Source organism: Nomascus leucogenys, chromosome 2, assembly GCF_006542625.1.
Source record: "Nomascus leucogenys isolate Asia chromosome 2, Asia_NLE_v1, whole genome shotgun sequence".
Classification (NCBI taxonomy): Eukaryota; Metazoa; Chordata; class Mammalia; order Primates; family Hylobatidae; genus Nomascus; species Nomascus leucogenys.
This window is the reverse complement of record NC_044382.1, coordinates 77306220-77324092: the sequence shown is the minus strand read 5'-3', so window position 1 is coordinate 77324092 and position 17873 is coordinate 77306220. Positions and strand designations below refer to the sequence as shown.

Genomic DNA, 17873 nt, shown 5'->3' with positions numbered 1-17873 from the left:
GGTTCTGCCCCAGCTGCTGGTGGGGTGTGATGGAATGGATAGTCTATGTCTTATGTTACCTTCCAAAATCTAAACAGTTCTGAATTCTGGAACACTTTTAGACCCAAGGATTTCAGACTGAGCACTGTGACCTGTATGATGAAGATGATAACAACAAAGATCAAACCCCGCCCCCTCTTTGCCAGATGTTGCATTAAGAGCCAAAAATGGTGGCACAGCCCCAAGCAAAGGCGGAAGGGAGAAAACATCGAAAAATTCTGAAGATAAATCTTCTACCAGCCCAGGGGGATGGGGGCTTAAAATTAAAATTAAGGTCCTATCCAGAAATGAAAGAGCTGAAGTGTTGCTTGCACACCTGGGCTTGGGGATAAGAATAGTACTGGCCACCTTAGCTTTAGAGGACTGAGTTTGGAGAGACTCAGCTTGGTCCACTACCTCGGGGAAAGGAGGGGTGAAATGGGTGGCTACAGAGGGGTGAAATCTGTAGCATCTAAAACACACAGGGACTCCCCATAGAGGGCCAAGCTAAGCAGGCCCAGCCCTATTGCAAATGCTTAAGGCATTAGTCCCCAAACAGGGAAGACTTCCCAGGCCTCTCCCTTAATGTGTCAATGGCTCTAGTTGCCCCAAACTGCACATAGCTGGGAGAGGGGAGCAGATGACAGCTCAGCGGCAGATATGTGCTCCTGTCTCCCCACCCAGGACCCTTGTTGTATAATAAAGAATTTGACTAGCCCTTGTCCCTGCTTCCTGGGAGGGACACTCTAAATCCTTTAAAGTTTGTAATAGAAGTGTCTTCGTTATTCATGAGGCCCTTGAATCACATCAGATTTGATGCTAGTGAGATGAGATGATGACTCAAAATGGGGGCTGTGGGGGGGTCACTAAAAAGATCAGCCTTGCAATTAGAGGGCTGGGGCTTTGAGCCAGCCTGACCTCAAGGAGGAGAGGGGACTGGAGATTGAGATCATCTACACATCAACATGGCCAATGATTCCATCAATCGTGCCTATGTCATAAAATCCCAATAAAAACTCTGGACATTGAAGCACAGGAGAGCCTTTTTTTTTTTTTTTTTTTTTTTTTTTGGACAGGGACTATCACCAAGGCTGCAGTGCAGTGGTGCAATCATGGCTCACTGCAGCTTCCTCAACCTCCCAGGCTCAAACAATCCTCCTGCCTCAGCCTACCAAGTATCTGGGATATAGGTGTGTGCCACCATGCCCAGCCAACAGGCAAGCTTCCTGGATGGTGAACACATGATGTGTTGGAGGGTGATGTGTCCTGATTCCACAAAGAGACAGCATAGGAGCTCTGCATTGAGACCCTTGTCAACCTTGCCCTGTGTGTTTCTTCCTTTGTCTGGTCTTGATCTGTATTCTTTATAATACAGCTGTCACCTTAAGTAGAGTGACTTCTGAATTCCGTGAATCATTCTAGTGAATTATCAAAGCCTTGTATTTGTAGCCACTTAGTCAGAAGTGATAGTGGCCTGGGGACCCCTGAACTTGCAGCTGGCATCTGAAGTGGGGGCAGTCTTGCTGAGGACCATACATTAAGCCTGTGGAGTGTGATGCTGCCTCTGGGAAGATGGCATCAGAATTGCATCACCACAGACCAGCTGGTGTCAGAATCCCCCCCTTGTCTTGACTTGACTTTCTGTGGCAGACATTGTCTTGCCTCCATCCATATCTCCTTGGCCCATGCCAGGCATCATTTGTGGCTTTGGTTAGGCAATTCCCATGCATGTTGGTGACTTCTTTCCTCAAAGACTTGCTTTCTTTGGTGGAGAAGGCTGGAGATTATGAGGAGTTAATGTCTCAGGAGTGACCCTAAACTAATGGTGGATGGAAGCTGGTGAGCAAATATCACTGCTTTCTCACCCCTTGAGTCAGCAGTTTTGGTGTGTACTCTACTCAGCCTCCATGAGGGACTGAGCCCCAGTGGCCCACAGTGGTTACCTTCTCGTCAATACTCCCTTTAATGTCTTTCCTCCCTTCCTGGCATCCTTCTCCACTCTCCCACCATACTTGCTAAGATTACCTCCTAAAGAAACTGCTTGCACCTGAATCTTCATCTTAGGGTCTGCTTTGGAGAAACTCAGAATAAGACCTCTGCCATTCCTGGGGCACTGGATCGTTCGGCTCCACTGTGGACACTCTGATAATCTCCCAGTTTGACAACACATTTGGGCTTGTATCAAGCAGTTCATTCTGGCAACCACTTGCCTACTGTTGCATGATAATCCTGCTTGGTCCATGACTGAGCCCACATCACGGGCATGCCAACAGACCCAACCAAACCTGGCTAATCAGAGTAATTCATCCTCTGGCATGGCAATTTGTTTAGAAATGAGTCTATGAACCTAGTTGGTCCAATTATAGTCCTTTTTGGACAAAACTCCAAGCAGACATTATTGGAAAGAAGCTCTCTCTACCTCTAGAATTTTAAATGAGCCTGGGCTACTTGTAGCCATCCTCTCCGCATGGAGAGGGCCTGACTGAGAATGATATTAACACAGAAGAAGGCAGAGTTTAGAGATACAGATTCCTGATTACATGATCACCTGGATGCAGCTGTGCCTGAAGCCCAGCCCCTCCACTTTTCAATTACTGAACCAACAGATTTCCAGCACGATCCCCTTTTTTCCCTCCAGCTAATTTGATCAGGTTCTTGTCACTTGCAAATAAAAGGATCTTTAATAATATGTAAATATTCATCTTTCTGACTTAGACCCTCTGCATTTTTAAACACAAAAATACTTGCCCTCTAAGCTATGAGCAAGAAACCAAGTCTGCCAGGCCAGAGAAACTGAACAGAAGGGGTTATGGGTGGGAGATTCTTTCAGCACAGGTGAAGGTGGCAGGGGTGACTGGTGGAATTAGGGTCCCAGGAAACTTGTCCTAAGATAATTTGTGGCCATTTACAGGAGGAAGCATAAGACCAAAAGTCACCACAATAAGAGTAAGCTCCTAGAAAATGCCAAGGAATTAAGAAGTGGAACAGGAAGGAAGCCTTGCTTGGGAGAAGGTGTCATGATTGAACTCAGAACTTAGATCTGAGCTTCCTGGCAGCCGATGGAAAAAGGCAAACTCAGTGAGCTCATGGCTCACATTCACTCCTAAAAGGCAGCACAGATGAGATTGTAAGGCAAATGGCTCTGCAAATTTACTTTCCTGAGAAGCCACATGCTGCCTGGCTCCTGGCACTGGTACCAGGCCCAGGGGAGTTGCACTCTGCCTGCTCACAACCTAGTTCCTGAGGATGTGGGTATAGGCAGTGGAGTGAGGTTGGTATGCTTTGCCCTCGGCCCCCAGGCCTCCAGGTCCCCAAGCTCCTGTCCAAAACACACTGGTGGCACCCACCCCACAGGCCATAGAGGAGTGTGCTCTTCAACTCGGTCCACACTCTTAAGATGGCACCTGAAACTCGGATTTCAAAGAGTTACATTGTCTTTGGTAATCTGGGTTTTATTGTGAAATTTCGTTTTCTCTTTAGGTAACAAAATAGACACTTGCTGATTTCTCCATGAGGCTGATTATTTCCCGGAGATGGACAGGTTTCTCTTTGTACCAGTGCTGTTTTAAGTCCACAGTTAGCCGGACTGTGCAGGAATTTTCCAAACGACTTTCTCTTTTTCCCTTAGTGGATCAGCCTCAAATTTTGGAGGAGCTGGGGGAGGAACAGAAATTTGCCCAGCCCGCTCACAGCCCTTTCTGGATCTAAGCCCCTGGCCACTGGGGAGCAAGAGGGTGGCAGAGCCCTGTCTTCCCCAACACCTCTTGACCGAAGTCACAGGACTTGGGGGGAGTGGGGACATGGGCAGCCTGAGCCATCCCTGGTCTCGAATTAGTCTTGCTCTGCTGGGAGAGCAAGAGAAAGGCCGTGGTCCAGTCCAGGGCCACATTATGACTTTTATGAGCCATGGGTACTTTTGCCATCGTAGATCTGTTCCGCCAAAAGAGATGTATTAAGATTGACCTTTTATGACAGTAATGGTATAAAGACAAATATGACCCTGTCTAGATGCATTTTTATATCTTCATTATTATTATATTCTTTTTTTCTTCTGGTTGTAAAAGAAGTCAAAATTAAACATTTCATGCATCCCTAGAAATATCATGAGCTCCAAGCCCTGTGCCGGCTGGAGAAGGTGACCAAGGGAGCCAGAAGTCACCACCTCCAACTTCCCATTCCCCTGCCCCTCCTCCACCCTGTCCCTCAGCCCGGGGGGCCACCTTCCTATATAACCCTCTGCTGCCAGCAACACTGAGTGGGGAGACAGCCTTGACCCTTTCTCCCTTCACTGAAGCATCCAAACTCCAGCCCCTGGGCCCCAGCCTTGAAAATTGCCCACCCTTGATATCTGTTCAAATTTCCCCAGCCTCATTTTGAGAGTGTGGGACCCTGGGGCCAGATCTGTCCCTCAGTTTACTCAAAGGCAGCTGGGAATAATAATAATGATAACAACCTGAAGTCCTGGGTGCAAAGCCCTGCTCAGAGCACTTCACCATGGCAGACTCTAGGGTTCAACACGTTACTAGCTATGTGGCTGCAGGCAAGTCAGTTTTCTGATCTGCAGAATGAATGTAATGCTATAGGGGGAGTAAAGAGATTAACACATGTGGCAGGCTTACCCCAGGGCCAGCGCATAGTAGCATCTGTTAACGAAAAAAAATGGTTTTTGAGAGACAGAGTCATGTTCTGTTGTCTAGGCTGGAGTGCAGTGGCATGATCATAGCTCACAGCAGCCTTAACCTCCTGGGCTTAAGGATCCACCTGTCTTGACCTCCTGAGTAGCTGTGTATTAGTCTGTTCTCACACTGCTAATAAAGACATACCCAAGACTGGGTAATTTATAAAGAAAAGGGGTTTAATCAATTCACAGTTTTGTATGGCTTGGGAGGCCTCAGGAAACACAATCATGGTGGAAGGGGAAGCAAACATGCCCTTCTTCACATGGCAGCAGGAGAGAGAATGAGTATTGAGCAAAGGAGGAAGCCCTTATGAAACCATCAGATCTCCTGAGAACTCACTCACTGTCGTAAGAACAGCATGGGGGAAACCTCCCCCATGACTCAGTTACCTCCATCTGGTCCTGCCCTTAACATGAGGAGATTATTACAATTCAAGGTGAGATTTGGGTGGGGACACAGAACTAAACCATATCAAGCTGGGACTGGACTACAGGCTCACACCACTATGCCCAACTACTTTATTTTTTCATAAAGACAGGGTCTCACTATGTTGCCCAGGCTGATCTCAAACTCCTGGCCTCAAGTGATCTTCTGCCTTCAGCCTCCCAAAGTGCTGGGGTTACAGGCTTGAGCCATCATACCCAACCTGTTAAAGAAAAACTTATCCAAACACTTTAGGTAAAAACAGTAAGGAGAACTTATTGAAGAGGGACCACCGCCATGGGGGTTTGCATGGGCTCAACTCTGAACACAAGTGGGGATTCATAGCCAAGGAGCAGGGTGGGGTTCACAGATGAAAATCACTATGAGGAAGCCTCAGGGGTAAGGGGGTTCTGGCTAAACTGACTCAACAGGGTTTTGCTGATGGCAGGCCAGGGTGATAACACAATCAGGGGTGAGGGAGGAGGAATTTGATCAGATATCAATGGTGGGGGGTTTTTGATAAACGGATCCAGCAGGATTCTTGCTAAAACGGGACTGAGTGGACCAAGGACAGAGCCCAAGATCAGGGTCTAGTCAGAAGGAGGACTCAGAGGGGCCTGATTCAAACTGGGTCAAAGGAGAGAGCCTTTATCACATCTCAGTCAATGCTGGCTATTGTGATTAATCATAATGAATGAATGAATTATAAATCAGTTGTCCTTTGGTATCCACAGGGGATTGGTTCTAGGACTCCCCATAGATACTAAAATCCAAGGATGCTCAAGTCCCTGATATAATTTGGGGCCCACGCCTGTAATCTCAGCACTTTGGGAGGCTGAGGAGGGAGGATTGCTTGAAGACAGGTGTTGAAGGCCAGCCTGGGCCAACATAGCAATACCTCATCTTCACAAAAAATTTAAAAATTAAAAAAATTAGCTGGGCATGATGTCACACACCTCTAGTCCCAGCTAGTCAGGAGGCTGGGGTGGGAGGACCACTTTAGCCCAGGAGGTCGAGGCTGCAGTGAGCCATGATTGTGCCATTGCACTCCAGCCTGGGCAACAGAGCAAGATCCTGTCTTTAAAAATAATAATAAATTTTTTAGCTTTTAAAAAATGGCTTAATATTTGCATATAACCTACATGCATCCTCCTGTATACTTTAAATCATCTCTAGATTACTTGTAAAATCTAGTACAATGTAAATGATATGTAAATAGTTGTTGTATTGTTATTAAATTTGTATTATTTTTATTTATTATTTTTATTGTATCATTATTTTACGTATTTTTTATTGTCTTTATTGTTGTATTGTTATTTTTTAATTGCTTTTTTTTTCCCCCAAATGGTTTCCCTCTGGGGTTGGTGGAATCCACAGATGCGGAACCCATGGCTGCAGAGGGCTGACTGTAATTGGTTAGAGGAAGGGCTGCCCCAGTCTCTGCTTTCTCCACCACCCCAGAAGGCATTGACCTTGGGCTGAGCTGGTCCAGCAACTCCCCAGATGGACCTGGCTGCTGGCCTCTGCCCAACCCTGCCTGCCAGCTCTTCCTAGACAGAAAGCAGCACTTTCCCTCCCACAGGAGCAGAGCAGAAGCCCTCTCCACCTCCTCCAAGCCCCTCACCACCCCTTGCCCTCTTTCCAAGGGGCTCCCGAAAGACCAGCCTCCCGTGTCTTCCTGGCCAGATGCCCAGCTCTCAGCAGCAGCCTCAAAATTTATCTCCTCATATTGTGTCTCTGCTGTTTATCTTCTCCCAGGCATGAATACAAAATCCTTTCTCTCCACCACTTGCTACCTCAGTCTTATTCCATCATCTGGCTGCTACATACTTCTCAGTTACTGTTTTCTGAAGACTTAAAATCTTCGTCCTCCCATCTGGTCACTCCTGCAGTGTGAGTCTGTGAAAAGAGCACAGGGCTTTGAAGCTAACTGGAGCTAGGTTTAATCCCAGCTCTGCAATGACCAGCTGCGTGACCTTGGGCAAGTCGATTAACCTCCCTGAGCCTGGATTGTTTATCTGCCTGGAATTATGGAGACAATCTTATTTGCTTTCGAGGTGGGTCTCCCCACTAGGAGGACACCTGGCTTGGTTTATTTGTTTTCTTGAGGGGTAGAAACTTTGAGAAGCCCTTGGAGGTGGAGGAGAGTCCCCCACCTCCTGCCCCATGAGGAGACTGCTTGCAAGAACCTGTGGTGGCTCCCTGTGGTCAACGACAAACTTTTGTTGTGTGGCTGGAGTGAGCAGGTTGGGGGAAGAGCTGCATGCTTGGAAAAATGGAGGGGATTTTTTGATGCTTGGTGCAGGGGAAGAAAAGGAGAGATGAATCCACTGATGAAGGAAAGGGGACTGGATGTGTGCCCCTGAGACATCATGCCCAAACTGTCTGAAACAGACTGATCATCTCCTCTCCAGCCCCTTCCCCTTCTTCCCCATCTTGGTTAGACCACTGCTCACCCTATTCCAAGCCAAAGGACAGCTGAGGGATCTCCCAGGTCCCTCTGACCATCTGACCCCTTCTCAGAATAATGTTTTCCACTAGATAAAATGAAATACATAGTACAGAAAAAATCAATTACATTGAAATACAGTTAGCAATATATTCAAACAAACTGTTGTATAGGATTTTATGTGCCATTTTGTTAACATATGAAACGAGATTCCGTGGAAACTTTAATAAGTATCATACTTTTTTTTTTTTTTTTTTTGAGACAGAGTCTTGCTCTGTCACCCAGGCTGGAGTGCAGTGGTGCGATCTCGGCTCACTGCAACCTCCACCTTCTGGGTTTGAGTGATTCTCCTGCCTCAGCCTCCTAAGTAGCTGGGATTACAGGTGTGCACCACCATGCCCAGCTAATTTTTGTATTTTTAGCAAAAACTGGGTTTCACCATGTTAGTCAGGCTGTTCTCGAACTCCTGACCTCATGATCTGCCCTCCTCGGCCTCCCAAAGTGCTGGGATTACAGGCATGAGCAACTGCACCCGGCCAAGTATCATACTTTTGAAGGAGCACATTTTGAGATAGCTGCAGCTGTGGTGAGATTTCATGAAAAGTACAGATTACTATTGGTGACTATGTCATGGGTCTCATCCCCACTACTGTGATTTGTTGGAGGAAATGCTAAATGACAGTTAATTTTATGTTAGAAAAATAAAGATGTTATTTCCCCCAACTGGGTTCACGGACCTCCTGAATTCTGTGCACTCCAAGCTAGAAACCCTTGACCTTGACTCTATTTTCCCCTAACCACCCACTCCTACTTGCCTCTCCTAACCAGTCCCCAAGCCCCGCTGACTTTACTTCCTGCACGGTGGACCTGTCCCTGTCCTCACCCATTCTCCACTTGGGCCTTGTTGCTTTGCATCAGTATGACTCCTGCAGCCTCCTGGCTGGCCTCCCCACCTCCATTCTTGCTCCACTTCATCTGTGCTCCACCCTGAACCCAGAGAGATCATCCCTGATATGGTTTGGCTGTGTCCCCACCCAAATCTCATCTTGAACTGTAGTTCCCATAATTCCCACGTGTCATGGGAGGGACCAAGTGGGAGGTAATTGAATCATGGGGGTGGGTCTTTCTCATGCTGTTCTCCTGATAGTGAGTCTCATGAGAGCTGATGGTTTTATGAAGAGCAGTTCCCCTGCACACGCTCTCTTACCTGCCACCACGTAAGACATGACTTTGCTCCTCATTTGCCTTCCACCATGATTGTGAGGCCTCCCTAGCCATGTGGATCTGTGAGTCCATTAAACTTCTCTCTTTATAAATTATCCAGTCTCGGGTATGTCTTTACTAGCAGCATGAGAATGGACTAATACAATCCCCAAATGCAAACCTGACCGTGTTGCCCCTTGCTCCACACTCTTCAGTGGCTCCCTGTTGCCTATATGGTAAAATCCAAAGACCTCTATAAAGCACTGAGACCCTCACAAAGCTCTCCAGCTTCATCTCTCAACATTCCTCCTCTCCCTACTCCCAGTCTTCCCACCATTCTGAGCTATGTGAAGTTCCCAGAATATGCCGCATCATCAGGCCTTTGCTTACGCTGTCCACTCCACCTGGAATGCCCTCCTCAAGTTGTCCACCAAGCAGACTCTTACTTATTTTCCAAGTCTCACTCAAATGTTGCCTTCCCCATGCCCACCCCACTCATCCCCACTCCCTGGGCAAATGTGGGTGCCCCTCCTGCAGGGCTGTTAACACACCCAGTCCATAGAGGTCAACACACCATGTTAAAATCGTCTGATGAATATGTCTCTCCACAAGATCACAAACTTGGCCAGGCGTGGTGGCTCATGCCTGGAATACCAGTGCTATGAGAGGCTGAAGCAGGAGGATTACTTGAGCCCAGGAGTAGGAGACTAGCCTGGGCAACATAGCAAGACCCTATCTCTACAAAAAAAAATTTTTTTTGAATTAGCTGGGTATGGTGGGGGAGACGGGGGTTGCCTATAATCCCAGCTACTCAGGAGGCTGAGATGGGAGTATCGCTTGAGCCCTGAAGGTCAAGGCTGCAGGGAGCCGTGATTGCACCACTGCTCTCCAGCCTAGGCAACCAAGTAAGACCCTGTCTCAAAAAAAAAAAAAAAAAAAAAAAAATTGAGAGAGAGAGAAAGGCATCATGAGGGCAAGGACTGAGTCTTTTTCCTTCAACTCCCCCAAACAAGCACAGTGCCCAGTTAGGCCTTCAGTGAATGTTGGTTGAGTAAATAAATAAAAGATGGAGGGAAAAAAAAAGAATAAACAAGCTCTCCATCCTTGGACAGCTGGGGATGGGGTGCACGGGGATGGGGTGCATGGAGGCCAAATCCTACATTGTCTGTATGTTGTGACAATTGTTCTATTTTTCTTCTTTTCTTTACTGTGATGATTGGATTTCCCACATCCTGGGGATGACAGATTGGCACATTTTGATCTATGGCGTGTGCTCTAATTTCTTGAATGCAGCTCTATTCTTTGAAAGATCCCTCTGTCAAATGTACATACCTCAATTAGGAGAGATTACTTCCCTTACCAAGAGGCTCATCGTTTCGGTTTCATTAAATAGAGAGTTCTTCCAATGCGTGAAGAATAGGATTAAATTTATAGAAATTCAATTTACCCTCAGCTTTTTAAGAACAAATGTCTTACACAGCCAAGCCACTGCTCTGTCTGCCAGGCCTCCTGATGTTTTAGTTTATAGGCTTCCTTTATTCCCTTCCTGCATAATCCCAGCTTAACCCCTGATGACCTGGATCTGCTGTGGCAACCCTGGGCACCTGCCCGCTAAATCTAAGTGTTTGCTTGGAATCATCTGTCTCCATCTTCCTGAGTCCTATGATGCAGTTGACTGCCCCATTCTTCCTGAAACCCTCAAAATCCCTGGCTCTGAAGCCTTTCCCCACAATCCCTGCCCAACACACACTTGCCCTTGAGCTTCCGGATGTATTTGATCATTCGACTTCCAATGCAGCATCTCCACGTGGAGTTCTCAAAGCCAGATGAGCTCGGGAAGAGGAGCGATGTGCCCTCCACCCCAAAGTGGCTTCTCTTTTATATCCCAGGGAAAGGCGGCACAGTCAGCCTATTCTGCACAACCACCTCCCTCCCTGACACTGCAAATCCAATCCATCACAGACTATGTGGCACTGATCTCCTGAAGACATCTCAAGTTCATCTGCCTCTCCCTCCCACACGTGTTATGCTCCTTGAGGTCTGGGACTGCCTGCTTTTGTTCATTACTATAACTTTAGTACCTGGTCCAGCGCTTGGCACATATTAGATGCTCAGTCAATATGCATTGGTCATTTTTTACAAATGGTAAAACTCAGGCTCACAGAAGAGAAGCGATTTGTCCAATGCCTCCCGGTTGGTACAACCAGGGCTTACTCTAAGGGCAGCGCCCTTTCTTGCCTCTGCTCCGAGAGGCCACAGGACCGGCCATGCCTTACCTGAGAGCACCGTGAAGACAGCCGCGAAGGCATTGAGCTTGAGCCCGTCGATGACATTGCTGGAATGGAAGAGCTCGAGACACATGAGGCTGAAGCCAACCACCAGCAGCAGAATGTACAGCACCTCGGAGACCACAGACAGCCACAGGACCCCTGTCCAACAGAGTCAGAGAGGCCGTGAGATGAGGGGCCACCCAAGATGGACTTACCCTGTGCCTATTCCTCCCACAACAGCAGAGGGTAGCAAGTCATTTTAGAATAGACCCTGGTTCTGGGGGAGGTCCTGATTGATGATGGAAGCCTGTCATGGCCGCCCCATCCTTGTCTGCAGGGGCCAGCTCAGGGACCGAAGCTTAAGTCAGCATTCTCTGGATGCCCATTACTGGGGAAGAACTTTTATCCTGTGGCTGGACCAAGGGCTCCCTTTCTTTCTCATGGGTTAGATGATCACCACTGAGAGCCAGCTTGCCGCCACCAGTTTAGGGTGAAGCTGACACTGTAGACGCAGAGAAGAGTGATGGAACGATGGCCTCATCAGACCAACCACCAGCCCTGGGAGCTGCCCTGTTCTGGGCTTCATGTGACAAACTGCTGTACTGTTAGGCCAGTTAGTGCGAGGTTCTGTGTTAGCTCCAACTATACATTTTGTTTTGTTCTTTTTTGTTTGTTTGTTTTTGTGGGGTTTTTTTGAGAAAGGGTCTCGCTCTGTCACCCAGGCTGGAGTGCAGTGGTGCAATCACGGTTCACTGCAGCCTCAAACTCCTGGGCTCAAGCCATCCTACCACCTCAGCCTCCCAAGTAGATGGAAATATGGGAGTGCGCCACCACACCCAGCTCAATTTTTATTTTTTATAGAGATGGGGTCTCGCCATATTGCCCAGGCTGTTCTCAAACTCCTGGGCTCAAGCTATTTGCCTGCATCAGCCTCCCTAAGGGCTGGGATCACAGGCATGTGCCACCACACCTGGCCACCTGCAGCTGTAAGTATGCCACCTCACACACACAGCAGGCTTGCCCTCAAGGCACACCTACACTTTCATCTGCCCTGTGTCCTACCCCACATTTTTTCTAGAACCCATCATTGCTACTCCCACACTTCAACCTTGTGGTTCTCCCAGTCAGCTATGTTCTAGTGAGGTCCTGCCCTCCTGGCATAGCTGATTGGTCCAGTATGATTATCTGACTTATAATTGACCAATCAAAGTCTTCCTCTAGGAACCTGCACTTAGAACCACTGAAATAGACCAGGAAAGAGCAGTTCGGATGAGAGTCTGAGCATTCTGACCACGTGAGCACCTGGTTCCAGCTGTTCCTGAAGGCCATCTGCACTCCTGTCCTTCCAGTAGTTTGGCAGTTCAAATGTTCTTTGTATTCCCTGAGATAGCACAGCTCCCTTTTCCTACAAATTGGTCCAAATTGGATTACCATCATTTGCCATCTAGTTTAGGGGCCATCTGCTGTTTTTCCTACCCATATTATAATGATTCCTGCATGCTTTTTAGCGGGAGAGACTCTTTCTTATCTGTCTACATGGATCCTTTGCAGCTGACCCACATCTGGGCTCCATGCTGGGGACATGACTCAGGTCTAGCCAGTCAGACTGCCATGTCCCTCCAACTCCAATCATTGGTTCAGGAGTGAACTTCTCTATGCCTCAGTTCCTTCATCTGTAAAATGGGGGTAATGGCCGGGCACGGTGGCTCATGCCTGTAATCCCAGCACTTTGTCAGGCTAAGGCAGATGGATCACTTGAGGTCAGGAGTTTGAGACCAGCCTGGCCAACATGGTAAAACCCCGTCTCTACTAAAAATACAAAAATTAGCCAGGCGTGGTGGCATGCACCTGTAATACCAGCTACTCGGGAGGCTGAGGCAGGAGAGTCGCTTGAACCCAGGAGGCGGAGGTTGCAGTGAACCGAGATAGCACCACTGCACTCCAGCCAAGGTGAGAGAGTGAGACTCCGTCTCAAAAAATAAAAAAAATAAAATGGGGGTAATAACGCCTGTCTTGCAGTGTTGTGGTGATGTGAGGATTCAGTTGCACAGCAATGTAAGGAGCTTATGAATAGCACATAGTAAGAGCTCAAGTCATTTGTACTATTACAGTTTTTTTAGAAGAATATAATGAGGATATATCCAATGGGGACTGGAAATAACAGCCCAGGGGCTCTTGACGAGGTCAAGGTTAAAGATAGAGTCAACAGGGAGAAATGAAATTGTGAGGGTACATATGATTTCTGAAAGAAAAAGTAGCCAATAGAAGATGGAACTAGGAACACATCCCCATGGCTTGCCTTCCAGGTCACATTAGTCATGTGGTCCCTACGGACCAGGCATGGGCAGTCAGACATGGACCCATGACCCAAGTCTATTCAATGAGACTCAACCTCAGGACTTTTGCAGGAACTACTGGGAAAGAGAAGTGCTCTCTCTCTCTCTCTTTTCTATCTCTTTTTCTTTTCTCTTTCTTTCTCTTTCTTTCTTTCTTTCTTTCTCTTTCCTTTTCTTTTCTTTTTCTTTCTGAGACAGGGTCTCACCCAGGCTGCAGCACAGTGGTGTAATCATAGCTCACTGCAACCTCCACCTTGTGGGCTCAAGCGATCCTCTCACCTCATCCTCCTGAGTAGCTGGGACTACAGGCATGCACCACCATGCCCAGCTTATTTTTATACTTTTTGTAGAGATGGGGTTTCACCGTGTTGCGCTGGCTGGTCTCGAACTCCTAAGCTCAAGTGATCATCCTCTCTCGGCCTCCCAAAGTAGTGGGACTACAGGCATGTGCCACCACGCCCAGCCCTAGAAACCTTTTATTTCTACCAGGTTTGAGGCTAGAAGGATGTAAAGACGGAATTGACTGAATCACCAAATGGCAAGAGCCTTCTTGAGAGTGAACCCAGTGCCAAGGGAGGCAGAGCCAAGAGATGGAGGAAGATTGCGTCCTGATGACATTGTCTGAGCCCCTAGATCCAGCCATGCCTGAAGCTGCCGGTCCTTTGTTCTTTCAATCACATGAACCAATTAATTCTTTGTCTTTGCCCATGCCAGTTTGAGGAGAATTTCCATCACAACCAGGAGTCCTTATCTGCAGCTTTTCTTGTCAAACATGTCCTTTTCTAGCTCTCTGCCTTTGCACAAGTTGTTCCTTCCACCTGGAATGTCCTGGGGACATCCAAGAGATACTATTTATCAAATAAAACAAATAAACAGTAAATTCTGAGTCCCTACCTGCTCTCTGACGAAGAACCCAGATGCTGACACACCCACTGTCATTCCTAGCACAACAGCGCTTTTAGAGTTTCAGATAACTTTTCCTTTCCTTTTCTTCCCTTTTTTTCTTTTCTTTCCCCACCCCCCCACCCCAACCAAAATATCACATCTCCTGGGCAATTCCTTGGATTTTTGTAAGAGAATAATGTGCTCTTGGCAGCCTGGATGTTGTTAAAAACCCCCTGGCACCACACACTCACAGTCTCTGAGCCCTTCGCTGGCCCAAGGCCCACCAGGCAGCAGGGAGCGAAGCAGGAAATTCAGAGAGTGCTGAGCCTGCAGGAGGGTGGCCGCCCCCAGGAGGTTTCATCCCCAACCCAACAGTCTTTACCTCGGAGCTGCTGATGCTCCTGTCGCTGGGTTTCCAGCCCCTGTTGGTGCTGGCAGGGACTGCCCTTCATCATGGCGCTGCTCACTGACTCAGCTGCCTCCCCCACGCAGCCCCCACACCCCAGGGGGTGCGTTCAACCCTGCCCACGTGGGCCCCGGGCCAGGACGCTTCCCCCGCACCTCCCCTCACAGCAGGGCCCAGCTCTGCTCTTTCAAAAGTGATGGGAGATGGGCCAGAGCTTGGAGGTGGGGATGCTCCGGAAGTAACTTAACCATGGGGAAATAGGCACGGGTACCCGATGCCTGGCAGGGTTGTGGTGCTGTATTTATTTATTTACTTAAGACAGACTCTCACTCTGTCACCCAGGCTGGAGTGCAGTGGCACCATCTCGGCTCACCGCAACCTCCATCTCCCAGGTTCAAGCAATTCTCCTGAGTCAGCCTCCCGAGTAGCTGGGATTGCAGGCACCCGCCACCGTGCCCGGCTAATTTTTGTATTTTTAGTAGAGATTGAGTTTCACCATGTTGGCCAGGCTTGTCTCGAACTCCTGACCTCAAACAATCCACCCACCTTGGCCTTCCAAAGTGCAGGGATTACAGGCCTGAGCTGCACCCGGCTGGCTTGTGCTTAGATATAGATATAGATATAGATAGATAGATATACAGATTTTTTTTGAGACAGGATCTTGCTGTTTGTCCAGGCTGGAGTGCAGTGGCACAATCATAGTTCACTGCAGCCACTAACTCCTGGGCTCAGGCCATCCTCCTGCCTCAGCCTCCGTAGTAGTTGTGACTAAAGGTAAGTGCCACCATGCCCAGCCAATTTTTTTATTTTTTATTTTTGTAGAGACAGGGTCTCACTATGTTGCTCAGGCTGGTCTCAAACTCTCAGCCTCAAGTGATCCTCCCACCTCGGCCTCCCAAAGCGCTGAAATTATAGATGTGCCCGGCCGAGTTGTGCTTTTCCTGCTAGATTGCTAGATTTATTTCCTTATCTTCTTACTGGGCTCGGGAGCATCCATCTGCGAGTTTCAGCCCACTCCAGCCAAGGAAATTAATAACAATAACGATTGTTCTTGTTGTTATAATTGTCACAATAAAGGCTGACAGTTATGAGGTCTTTATTATGTGCCAAGTCAAAAAAGAGGATGTTGGTGTCCCGCCCAATCTCCTAGGCTCTCTTTTTAGAGTTTCTGTCTTTGGAGGATTGTCTTTGGGCACTGGAGCCCATTTGTTCTATCTTTGTTCAGAAAATGACTGGGAACTTACATTTCCCTCTTAGCCGCCATCAACGCATGACTGACCAGCAGGGTCCTGTCCTGTGGCTCTAGCTAAGACACCTCTGAGCTGTGATCCACACTACAAAGCCCCCATGGGGCCGGACTGACCTGACACCATCCTTTGCTTTCCTTTCCCCCTTCCCTGTCCTGCAGCTTCAGTTCCCTTACCAGTCTCCCCAGGGAGCATTTCCTTCACCAATGACTTTGCACCCAAATCCTCATCTTACCCTGTGCCTCTAGATAATCTGATCTCAGACACAAAAATTCATGTGGATTATATCCCCTAATCTTCCTAACAGCCTGCAAGGCAGTAATGTATAACCCGTTTTGCAGACAAGAAAACTCAGCTTCCAAGGGATTAAGCAACTGCTCTATACACCTAGGTAGTGGCAGAGTCTGGATTCACACTCACGCCTCTCTGGGTCCAGGAACCATGGTCAGCAAGGAGGCTGTCATCAGGACAAGGTGGCCACTTGGAAACCATATTCTCCCGCTCTTAGCAGGTTGCTGCGGCCTGTCTGGCTGTGGGGCGTAGTCAAGGCTCTCATTCAAGATATTCTCCAGAGTCCCAAGCCATTCTGTAACCAGGTGTCCAGAAGAGGATGGCCGCTGAGTGGGACGGAATGGCCCTTCAGTTCTTAGGGATCCTGTACCAGCCAGCCACCAGGCATGATGGGGAAGGAGGCCACAGGGTAAAGAAGGCAATCTGGAGGATTCTTGGAAGCCAGGCTGGGGAAGCTGGACTTGACCTGCGTTCAGGGGCAGGTGAGGGGCTTAGCCAGGGAACCCTGTATGCTGAGAGGAGAGTGAAGAATGGATGGACAGGATGGAAAGACTTCCTGGAGGCTTCCGCTGCACTCCATGCAAGAGATGATGGTGGCCCGGACTGTGGCCACAGTGGGAATGAGGACAAGTAGATAAACTGATAACCCCTGAGAGGTGGACTCAGTGGGCTGTGCACCTATGAATCTGGTGGCAAAGGAGAGGGAGGAGGCCACACTGGTGCCATGTTCCTGGCTTGGACACGTGAGCAGATGATGGCATTCCTCAGTGAGCATGGAACAGTGCTAAGGCAGGAGGACAATGACATGCAGAGTCTACATGAGCCGTGGAACATCCAGCAGGGATGTCCATGAGCTGGAGCTCAGACAGGTGGGGGGCACTGGCAAGACTCAGCACTCCCTGTGTATCTGCTATGATTGTCAGAAGGTAGTTGGAGCCAACAGGATGCCTTTGAACCCATGTGGGAGGTGGGATTCCAGGGGACATCAATACTTAAGGGGAGGGAGCAGTGACAGGGGGCTGTGAAAGTGTGGCAGACACAGCCAGTGCGGTGCCCCCAGCCTGCCCACGGCCCTTGGGGGCATATTTCCACCTGCTGGCACCTGTGTCTCTCTGCCTGGGGGCTTGCCCTGGCCACCAGAGCCCACCTGCGCCCAGCTTTGAGACAGGCTGGACATGCCAGGGGATGTACACCAACCTGCCCCCATCCCCAGCAGCAGCCCTCCCCCAGTGCTGAGTGTGAGCTGGTGAATAAGTCCCAGAAGCTGGGTGCCACTGGGGGCTGTGAGCTACACATTCCTGTTTTCCACCAGGGGACAAGTGCTTTAAGGTGGTGTTGAGTCACAACGTTAAATTGTCAGAACCAAAGAGTGAAAAAGTGATTCTCTTTCCCCTGATTTTTAACATTCTTATTGTCTTAATCAAAAGAATCTCTGTGTGGTGCTAATAGGTCCTTAACACCTTTCTAACACTTGTCAATTTTTTAAAGCAAAGACAAGGCTGGTCTCTGGCTCAGAATCTTCCATAGTTTATAGCCATATTGAATAACTTTTTTTATTATTTGTTATTATTAATTATTTATTTTTGAGACAAAGTCTTGCTTTATCACCCAGGCTGGAGTGCATTGTGCAGTGGCTGGATCATGGCTGGATCATGGCTCACTGCAG

The 17873-nt window shown here is 48.4% G+C and overlaps 1 protein-coding gene across 1 annotated transcript in view; it reads right to left on the bottom strand.

Annotated features, from left to right (window-relative positions):
* Window positions 1–17873, bottom strand: part of GSG1L (GSG1 like) — a 268187-nt gene that overhangs the window by 82507 nt on the left and 167807 nt on the right. The window contains exon 3 of the mRNA XM_030799338.1: window positions 11049–11201. Within this exon, the coding sequence (XP_030655198.1) occupies window positions 11049–11201 (153 nt within the window). The remainder of the gene's footprint in view (window positions 1–11048; window positions 11202–17873) is intronic.